General features: G+C 38.2%; 1 protein-coding gene across 1 annotated transcript; it reads left to right on the forward strand.

The window, feature by feature from the left end:
- Nucleotides 1-2775: 2775 nt before the first annotated feature.
- On the forward strand, nt 2776-3769 carry LOC121973070 (uncharacterized protein PHLOEM PROTEIN 2-LIKE A4-like). The gene is made up of 3 exons (XM_042524665.1): nt 2776-2896; nt 3026-3162; nt 3252-3769. Exons 1-3 carry the CDS (start codon nt 2834-2836, stop codon nt 3640-3642), a joined length of 591 nt encoding a protein of 196 aa, XP_042380599.1. The 5' UTR covers nt 2776-2833; the 3' UTR covers nt 3643-3769.
- The last annotated feature ends 7902 nt before the right edge of the window (nt 3770-11671 follow it).

Consider the following 11671-nt stretch of genomic DNA (forward strand, 5'->3'; position numbering starts at 1 on the left):
TTCTCCTATAGGTCTAGGAAGGAATCAGATGACTGTGAGCACCCAACCATTGACATATTCTCTGACAGACAGTGAGTATTTCCTGACATGTTGTTACGATTTTTTAGCTTGCTTGTCGTGTAGTGCCCGACCTACTTATTCCTTTATCCCTGTACCGGCTTTTCATGCTTGTTGATCCCGACCTGTGGGCGCAGACCTGTAGCTATCCTGCGTTTACTGTTTCCCGCTTCCAGACCTGTGCATGCTATTCATGTATGTTTTCCCCGATATGTTAACCCTGGACTGGCTCCTCGTATCGGCTAATCTTGACCTGTAGGTGTTTACCTATCTTTCCTGACCTGTGCTTACCACTTCAAAACTCCAGACCTATGTGTCCCTTCCTGTCCTCTGTGATCTCTTCTGTAATCTCCCGACCTGCCTTACGTTGTAAAGTCGCGACTTGTTAAGCTTTGATATAATTCTGTCTATCCTGCATCCCGGCCTGCACGCTTGATCCATGCACTGTGACGTAAGACTATATGTCCCGACCTGCATCCTTGGCTGGTCTATTCCGACCTGTACACTTGATCCATGCACTGTGACGTAAGAATATAAGTCCCGACCTGTATCCTTGGCTGGTCTATTCCAACCTGTACGCTTGATCCATGCACTGTGACGTAAGACTATAAGTCCCGACCTGTATCCTTGGCTGGTCTATTCCGACCTGTACGCTTTGATCCATTGACATGTATGCTCAGTCCTGAGCCGTCATTCGAGGCGTCATTCCTGTCTAACCCAGCCCATCTTGTAATTGGGCCCCCTTGAGCTACCCGTAAACAGGCTCTTTGACTTCCACGTAGGTCCGACTTTTAACCCCCATATAGGCTTGACTTCTGACCGCCACATAGGCTTAACTTCTGACCGCCACATACGCTTGACTTCTGACTGCCACATAAGCTTGACTTCTGACTGTCCCGTAGTCTCGACTCCCGCCCACATCATCTCACTGACCCCACAATCATATACCGTATCATTGATCTTTATGGCTGTTACATCATTAGTATCATTTATCTCCTCCTGATTTTGACTTGAGTGTCAAAAGTGGTACTCCTTGAGCGTCGTAAGTGGTACTTCTAAGCCTTCCTTCTAGCCCTCTTTTGAGCCCTTTTAATCGTCGTCGCCATGGCCTTGACCGTAGTCCTTGCATAGCTCGGCTTGACACTGTCGACTCGGTAACTACCCAATCCGACAATCGCCGACTCGACCGAAGCCGATAGAGCTGTTTGACATCTTTAAAAGTCGATCCGACAAGGGTCGATCCAATAGAAGTCAACCTGACAACACTCATCCAACTAAATCCGACATGACGCGCATCCAACTTACCGAAAGATCTCGGTCGCGGATACATTGAAGAGTCAACCCATCCTCTGATCTCAGACCGGATCAATGGCTGTAAAAAAATATGAAAACTTTGAAGATTGACATGTTTTCCTCGTGACCTTCGTTCATCCTATTAATTTTGAAGATAGCCTATCTTCTCCCATTTTTAATTTTTTAAATTTTTATGTTTTTTAATTTTTTTTCCCCCTATTTTTTCTATTTTTAAAATTTTATTTTATATATATATATTTTTTAATTTTTTTTACGTTTCTATATTATTTTTCTGTTTTTTTATTTTTTGAATTTTTTTTATTGCTTCCCCTTTTTTTTATTTTTTTTATTTTTTTTTAACGTTTTTAAAATTTTTTACATTTTTAAATTTTTTTAAGTTTTTTATTTTATTTTATTTTTTCTTTATATTTTTCCTTTTTATCACATTTTTCTTTTATTCAAGAATATTTCGGATAAAAAAAATTTTATTAACCCCGGAATCAAGAAAAATCTCAGTTTTCCGAGATTTTTCGATTACGGATTGCATGCCTCTTTTGTTGATGTGTCGGGCATGGAACATTATTTGGCAATCATCGATTACCTAAATCAATTAATATTTTCGTTGATAATTTTAAATAGATAACTATGATTATCAAAAATAACCCTCAATCAAATGAACCCTAAGTATATATAAGTTCAGCTTGCTCAAGATTAATAGGGCGAAATCCAGACCTACCTTCAATAGTTAAAATTTATTTAGTACCAATTAAGCTACAATCACTGGGTTGTTGGCCCCATATTGAGCCAACTCAATGCAAGAATCATAATTTCTTTACGCAACAATTTTCGTATTGGTTTGTTATTTGTTTCCTTCCTGATCCGTATGAGTAGGATTTGAGTCATCAAAAAAACCTTTTTGATAAGATCGAAAAAAGAATCTAGCTCGCCGACAAAGATCAAAGATGCTGATGGATGAATTAAAACATCGGTGCGTGATGAGTGAGTCATCAATAATATTTAGTTTATATCTCTAAATTATTAGGATTAAAAAGGGAGCTTATTATAATTTAAAGCTCCCTCTTCGATAATATTATACTCATGTAAAAAATTATCTATATCCCTATTCAATCGTATTAATTATTAAAAATAATAATTTCCTACATTAATTACTAAGACTATGTTAAGTTGTCAAGCAAAGTGTTTATTCCAATCCAAGGAATTTATTCTTTTTGCTTTTCCTTCCCAAAAAGAAGAGTGATCTTCTCACCTTATCATCCACGTTTGAGTTTCGAAATTAACCGACCGAACCGAGCGAATTCGACACCACCGTGAGTCATGAGAATTGTAAATCACCTACCGTCCAAGTTAATTTGTGCGTCGTTTCCTTTTTAAACCTTTTAGAAAGAAAAATATTCCAAATCTTTTTCAATTTTCATATAAATAGACGCCATATAGAGGAGAATTAAGCAAGTAGAGGAAGGAGATGGAAGGCGTGGATGCTAACCATGGCGACAAAGCTCATCATGTCGCTGTTGATGGTCAAAGTGTAAGAAGGATTTCTTTCTATCACTTCACTTGAGGTCGATAGATCCATTCATTTCCATTTTTATGTCGACTAGACTTCGCGAATCAACTTGATTGTGAAACTTATTTTCGTTTTCGCATGATCGAGCAGGGTACCGAAACTTTGGTTTGGGAAAAACATGGTGCAATTCATATTTCAACCAAAGCCATGAACATTGCTTGGGTGAGCGACAATAGGTTTTGGGAGTGGATGGATCTTCCCAACGACGACTTCAAAGAAAAATACAAGTACAAAATGTCGATTAGTGGTTTATATCGCTAGCTTTTGTTTTTGTTTTTGTTTTTGTTTTGTTTCTTATTCAAATTGGATGTTGTAGCTTTGCCACGGCGGTCGAACTCAAACAGGTGAGCTGCCTAGAAGTAGTCGGGACTGTGGACTTAGCCAAGCTGGCCGAGCTGAGCCTGAGCCTAAGTCACGAAAAGACTTACGAAATAGTTTATCACATCAAGTTCAAGGTTGATGCATTCGGGTGGCAAAACCTCCCGGTCAAGTTCGCTTTGATCGCCCCCGACGAGCAAACGCATCGAAGTGAAGTGTTGGAATCGCGTAGGGGGCATAGCAACCAGTGGCACGAGGTACATGGCAACGATTTCAAAGGGCCTAAAACAACAACTGGAAAGATCTCATTCGGCATGTTTGAAACTAGCAACCAGAAGTGGAAGGGGGGAATGATCCTTGCAGGAGTCACTATTAGGGCGAAGAATTGACCTATTATTCGATAACTAAATAGACTTATGTACATCCGGTCATCGGATTTGCGTGTGCTTGTTACCGTGTGAGTTATTTTAAGTTGAATTGTGTGTACCGAAGAATTGGTATCTCATTTATGTTGTACTACTGATTACGCAAACACAGTAATCTATTTGCACCAAAATAACAAGTATGTAATAAATTTGTAAATGAAAAGAGTAAGGTTGAGAAATCGTGTATTTCTGGTTGAAATGCCGGCGTTCCGACTGTCTTTAGAGAATTTATTGCCGCCCACGGTGCAAAGGCTCTCCGGCAAAATTCTCCCAAGATTCGACAACCACTCGCGTCGTCCGTAGGTGTACTCCAAAACGAACGCCGCACTCGGACTCAACCTCAGATCGCAGAACCAAGCCTCAGAACAGGGGAAGAGAGGGAAGAAAGAAAGAAAGAAAGAAAGCAGACTGCTCAGTTTTCTGGAGTGAGTTGAGAAGGAACAAAGGAAGTGTGTTTATACACTCCGAAGCAGTGCACGCACCAAAGCGTACGTCACTTCCCTTCCTCACGCGGACAGAACCGTGTCGCTTCTCTTCCTCTCGCGGACAGTCAGAACCAGGGTCAGAACCTAGAACCAGACCAAACCGGAGACTGGCAAAAATAAACCAGGCCGCCTGCAAGCGCGAGGCCCACGAGCTGGGGATTTGCACCCCCCTGCGCGCGATGATCGCGTGCGTCGCGCCCGATTTATGGATTTTCGGCTCGAACCCCCCGAAGCCACCTGATTTGGGCTCGGCCCGCGCATGCGTGTAGGCCCCCCTTTACTTTGCTAAGCAAGGATGGAAGGGCTCCATATATAAGGCCTTCCAACCTTCTTTGCTTAGCAATGTAGGACTAAATGCATACATACATGCATTGCCAAAACAACAACTAAACCAAAAAATAGTTTGAATTAAAATACCAAACTCAACAATCCCCCACTAATTCAAATTTTTTTTTTTTTTGGTCGAAAACAAAGATATGTTCTGAGGCTTTGTTGCAATGAGCTTTTAGTGAAAATACCTTCCGATTTAAATTTTTCACCTAAGTACACCAATCTTATTCACATAGGTTTGAAGTAAACTCAGTCTTGAACTTAAACCTTTTATATGTGAAAATCAATTGGTAACAACTCATCACGGGCGACAGTTGAATCCTTCTGGGTTGGTGCATTACGACCATGCCACCGAATCTTGTTTCATAAGTGCTAAGGGGAGTTGCCTAGACCCCCCCCCCCCCACACTGCGGCCACACAGTTACACTTACATAGGTGAGTTCTCCAAGGATGTACTGCAAGCATCCTGTCATTAAGACCTTGAACTCATTAAGAGCTCCTAAGCTCATCCTTACTAGCAGTCAAGCATCTATCCAGGTAAGAGACTATGAGATTACATTTCAATCAATTTGATGCTTACGGTTCACCCTTATAACTTGTTTGTACCACATTGAACCTATTTCTTGGGATCTCCAATCAGATAGGTTGGGTTGCCGTTATAGGTGAAACCAGGATAGGCCTTAGTCTCATTCCCTTACTGGATCTCTTGATTTTCTCAGAATCAAGTCCTTTAGTGAGTGGATCAGCAATATTGTCTTTTGAACTTACAAAGTCCAATGACACCACTCCAAGAGACACTAACTCACGAATAGACTTTAATCTTATTCGTACATGTCTCTTCTATTTCTGGTTATACTTGGAGCTTCTAATCTGAGCTATTGTTGTTTGATTATTACAGTGTACTGAAACAAAAGGTATTGGCTTTATCATCAAGGGAATTTCATAAAGAAGACCCTTAAGCCAATCAGCTTCAGTTACTGTGGTATCCAAAGCACACAATTCTGCCTCAGATGTAGAACGGGTTATAATCGTCTGTTTAACAGACCTCCAAGCAACTGCACCGCCTCCAAGTGCAAAGACATAACCAGTAACGCCTTTACACTCAGCAGTGTAAAGGCGTTACTGGTTATGTCTTTACACTCAGCAGTGTCAGTTATCCAACTAGTATCACTATATCCCTCCAGGACTGCAGGGAATCTCCTATACCACAAGCCCAAGGATATAGTACCTTTTAGGTATCTGAGTACTCTGTTTAATGCATCCCAATGTGTTTTGTCCGGACAGCTGGTAAACCTGCTCAATTTCGATATAGCAAAAGAAATATCAGGTCTAGAATAATTTGCTAAATACATTAGACTACCTATTATTTGTGAGTATCTTAATTGAGACACTGCCACACCACTCTTATTCTTGTGGAGAGTTTTTGAAGGATCATAGGATGTGACGACATATTTAACTTGGCTATAGTCATATTTCTCTAATACTCTCTCAATATAGAGTGACTGAGAAATTGCTATTCCATCAGTTGAACGAGTCAACTTCAGCCCTAAAATCATATCAGCACAACTCATATCCTTCATATCAAACTTACCACTTAAGAGGACCTTAGTCTCATTAATAATAGAAAGGTTAGAACCAAAAAGTAGAATATCATCTACATATAAATATAAGATAATACAATTATCACCTTTCATTTTAGCATACACACATTTATCAGAGTCATTCATTTCAAAGTCAAACGATAGCATAGCACTATTAAATTTTTCGTGCCACTGCTTTGGGGCTTGCTTCAAACCATAAAGAGATTTGACTAACCTACAGACTTTATTTTCATTTCCAGAAACTACATGTCCCTCAGGCTGATCCATATATATCTCTTCTTCAAGATCTCCATTTAGGAATGACGTTTTGACATCCATTTGATGGACCTCAAGATGATATATGGATGTCAATGCTATTAACACTCGAATTGTAGTAATTCTGATAACAAGAGAATAAGTGTCAAAATAGTCAATCCCTTCTTTCTGTTTGAATCCCTTAGCAACTAGGCGGACTTTGAATTTATCTACTGACCCATCAGGTTTTAGTTTTTTCTTAAACACCCATTTACATCCTATAGTGGTACACCCAGGAGGTAAATCTACCAACTCCCAAGTGGCATTAGAGATAATAGAGCTCATTTCACTTTTAATGGCCTCTTTCCAGTGCTTAGCTTCAGGAGAAGCCATAGCATCTCTATATGTCACAGGGTCACCTTCTATACTATAGGTGATAAAGTCCTGGCCTAGATCCGTAAACACAAGTTGCCTCTTGCTTCTTCTCAGTTATGTATTCTCACTAGATTCATCTAGTCTAGAGTGACTTGAAGAAGGTGTACCTTCTACGGATAATTGGGCCTCTATAGAAGCAGGCATATCTCTAGTAGGAATAATAGATATAGACTGAGGTGTTCTCGTTTTCATAGAAAATATATCCTCAAAAAATGTAGCATCACGAAGTTCTACAATAGTATTTGCATCTATTCCAGAAATTTCAAATTTAATAATCAGAAACCTATATGCAATACAATTTTGAGCATAACCCAAGAAAATACCATCTACGGTTTTTGGACCAAGTTTTTTCCTTCTGTGTTCAAGTACTAGTACCTTTGCAAGGCACCCCCTGTTGGTTGCTACTTGGAAAACCTAGAGGTTCCACTGTACAAAAATTTTGTACAAAGGTCTGAACTTTTCCTAGCTACCATGTGTTCTTTTAAATTAAATTTTGGATCGCCTGCGGAACTTAACACGTTTGATCCAAAACTTAATCTATTTGTTCTTTTAGGTTTTGACTTGGATCTCCTGCGGAACTTAACACGTTCGACCCAAATCACCTTAAGTTATTAATTTCATTAAATATTAATTTCCATAATTGGTTCCCAGTACTGACGTGGCGAGGCACATGGCCTTCTTGGATATGGGAGCAACCACCACCGACTAGACAAAACCTTTTATGGAAAGCTAATATTTAATTTCCTAAAATAACTTTAGGTTAACCGAAAAGAACAATCAAATCACAAGGAAAAATAAAACAAAAGAACACATCATCGAAAAACATATTCAAAATACTAGAATCGTAAGCCTCTTGTATTTGGTATTATTTCCATAAATAACTAACATGATGCGGAAAGGAAAAATTACTAGTTATACCTTCTAGAAAGACCTCTTGATCTTCTACCGTATTCCTCTTCTAACCTCGGACGTTGTGTGGGCAACGTTCTTCCGAGATGAGAAACCACCAATCACCTTCTTCTTCCTTGCAAGTTTCGGCCATCAAAACATCTTCTAGGATGAAGAGGTTCGGCCACCACCACCATGCTCCAAGGGATGCTAGAAACGAGGCTTGCTTTCTCTCCTTCTTCTCCTTCCTTGATCCGGCCACTAACAAAAGCTCCACCAAGAGATAAGTTTCGGCCAACAAGAGGAGAGGAGAGAAATAGGGCCGGCCACACCACCAAGGAAAAGAGGGAGAAAAAATAGAATAGAGTCGTTAGCCTTGAAACCTCCTCTACCCCCTCTTTTATAATCCTTGATCCTGGCAAATAAGGAAAATTTAATAAAAATTTCCTTAATTCTTTTTCCATTGAAAATAAAAAATTATTTAATTAAAATAATTTTCTTTCTCAATTTTATTTGACCGGCCACATAAAAGCTACAAACAAGGAGAGTTTTAATTAATTAAAACTTCCTAATTTGTCTCCAGAAATTTATAAAATTTCTCCAATAATTTAATCCCTTTATGATTGGTTTATAAAAAGGAAATTTAATAAATTAAAATCTTTCTTTTAAACATGTGGATAAAAAGAAAGTTATCTCTAAAAATTAAAATCTCTTTTAATCTACAAATAAGGAAAGATATCAAATCTTTTCTCAATCTTTTGTAGAAACTAATAAAAGAGAATTATTAATTTTTAAACTTTCTTTTAAATCATGAACATGGTTAAAAAGGAAAGTTTTCTTAAAATTTAAAATCCTCCTTTAATCAACAAATAAGGAAAGATTTCAAATTTTAAACTCTCTTTTAAACATGTAGATGATTTACAAATAAGGAAAGTTTTTACCAAAAATTAAAATCATCCTTTTAAATTACAAATAAGGAAAGAGATTAATCTCTTCTCTTAATCTTTTGCAGAAAACTATAAAAGAAAATTTTTAATTTTTAAACTCTCTTTTAAAATCATGATATCCACATAAGAAATAATTTTAATAAAAATCCTTTTTAATATTCTAGTGGTCGGGCACCTAAGCTTGGGACCCAAGCTTTGGCCGGCCACCTACATGGCTCATCCACTTGGTCTTGGCCGGCCCTAGCTTGGTTTCCAAGCTAGCTTGGCCGGCCCCATTGGATGGATAAGAAAGTGGGTATGCGGTGGGTATAAATCTCTATATACTAGAGGCTACGATAGGGACCGAGAGGAGGAATTGGTTTTGGTCTCCCGATGAAATTAAGCATCCCGTGTTCGCCCCGAACACACAACTTAATTTCATCAATAATAATTCATTCCACTAAAGAACTATTATTGAACTACCGCACCAATCCCAAATTACATTTTGGGCTCCTTCTTATTATGAGTGTGTTAGTCTTCCTGTGTTTAAGATAACAAATGTCCATTAATTAAGTAAGTTACTGACAACTCGCTTAATTAATATCTAGCTCCAAGAGTAGTACCACTCAACTTCATCGTCATGTCGGACTAAGTCCACCTGCAGGGTTTAACATGACAATCCTTATGAGCTCCTCTTGGGGACATTCTCAACCTAGATCACTAGGACACAGTTTCCTTCTATAATCAACAACACACACTATAAGTTATATCATTTCCCAACTTATCGGGCTTATTGATTTATCGAACTAAATCTCACCCATTGATAAATTAAAGAAATAAATATCAAATATATGTGCTTGTTATTATATTAGGATTAAGAGCACACACTTCCATAATAACTGAGGTCTTGTTCCTTTATAAAGTCAGTATAAAAGGAACGACCTCAAATGGTCCTACTCAATACACTCTAAGTGTACTAGTGTAATTATATAGTTAAGATAAACTAATACCTAATTACACTACGACCTTCCAATGGTTTGTTCCTTTCCATCTTGGTCGTGAGCTACTGTTTATAATTTATAAGGAACCAATAACATGATCTTCTGTATGTGACACCACACACCATGTTATCTACAATATAAATTAATTGAGCAACTACATTTATCATAAATGTAGACATTTGACCAATATGATTCTTATTTCTAGATAAATGTTTATACCACTAACACCCCCACACTTTAAGGTATTTCAAACTTGTCCTCCGGCCTTTCCAAAGCTCATATGAGCTTTTATCCCTTGACCTCATGGGGACTCTATTTAACACATGGCATGCAGTGTATAGAGCTTCCCCCCACATGTAGTTGGGTAACCCAGAACTGCCTAACATGGAATTAATCATATTTTCAAGGGTTCAATTTTTTCGTTCTGCTATACCGTTGGATTGAGGAGTATATGGAGCAGTTACCTCGTGAATTATACCTGCATCTTGACAAACTTTTTGAAACAGGTTTGATGTAAACTCTCCACCCCTATCAGACCTTAACCTCTTAATAGTTTTATTTGTTTGATTCTCGGCTTCAAATTTAAAAACCATAAATTTATCTAAAGCTTCATCCTTAGTTTTCAGCAAATAAACATAACAATAACGAGAATGATCATCAATGAAGGTAATGAAATACCGTTTATGGTCTCTCGTTATTACACCGTTAAACTCACAACAGTCAGTATGAATCAATTCTAAAATATCATAATTTCTATCAACTGATTTAAAGGGTTTACGGGGTTGTTTATATTGCACACAAACTTCACATTTTTTCTTATCATTTTAGCATGCTTAGGAATCATGTCTAGATTCATCACCCTTTTTACGGTATTAAAATTGACATGTCCTAATCTGTCATGCCATATATCATAAGACTCAATGTTATATGAACAACCAACATCAGTAGATTTATTTAAGGTAGCATTTTCTACATTGAGTTTAAATAAACCTTCATTAAGGTAACCTTTTCCAATAAAGGTTCCTAAATGTAATATTACAACTTTATTACATTTAAAGTTCAACTCATAACCAGCACGGACTAACTTTGACCCGCTAATCAGATTCCGACGGACCGCTGGAACATGATGCACCTCATGCAGTGATAGGACTTTTCCAGAGGTGAACCTCAGGTCAACTTGTCCTATCCGAAATACCCTGGCTGTAGAATGGTTCCCCTTGGCCACGGAAGTGCCTTCAATTACCTGATAAGTAAGGAAGGCAGAGCGATCAGCACAACAGTGCACATTAGCACCTGTATCAACTAACCATTCATTGGGTTGATAGATCAAATTTAGTTCATGTTTGAAGGTAACAAACATATTGCTGGTGCCGTCACTAGTAGTCACAACATTTGCTTGTGCCTTGGTGTTGGACATATTGCTCTGGTTCTTCTTCTTGGGACAGAATTTGGCATAATGTCCAACTTGTCCACATGCCCAGCACGGCTTGGTTCCATTTTTCTTTTGAATTTTTGGTTTGGGTTTCATCTTGTTCTTCATTTTCTGATTTTTGAATTTTTTCTTATCAGATGAGACTACTACGTTTGCCTTTGGAATAAAATCCATAGGCATTTTTATATCATCATTTTGATGTTGCTTCCGATGTTCTTCTTTGATATTTAAGGCAATCATCAAATCTTCTAGAGAGATTTTACCTCTCCAATGTCTAAGAGTCATGCCAAAATCTTCCCAACTCGGAGGTAATTTTTCGATGATAGACAAGACCTGAAATTTTTCGGGTAATGGCATATCTCCTTCAGCAAAACCATGAATTTGAACTTGGAATTCATGTGTCTGCTCAACCACAGATTTGCCTTCAATCATTTTGAAGTTTAGAAATTTTGCCACAGTGTACTTTTCTAAACCAGAATCTTCAGAATTGTATTTTTTATCCAAAGATTTCCATAGCTCTTTAGCCGAAGCCATTGAGCAGTACACATCAAATAGTGCGTCTGAGAGGGCAAACAGGATCCTCCCATGGCAGAGATAATCCCTTTGCTTAAACCTCTGTAAGGCAGCACTATAGGCAGGTTCCTCTTCATTAGGTGAAGGA

The sequence above is a fragment of the Zingiber officinale genome, chromosome 4A, assembly GCF_018446385.1.
Source record: "Zingiber officinale cultivar Zhangliang chromosome 4A, Zo_v1.1, whole genome shotgun sequence".
Taxonomy (NCBI): domain Eukaryota; kingdom Viridiplantae; phylum Streptophyta; class Magnoliopsida; order Zingiberales; family Zingiberaceae; genus Zingiber; species Zingiber officinale.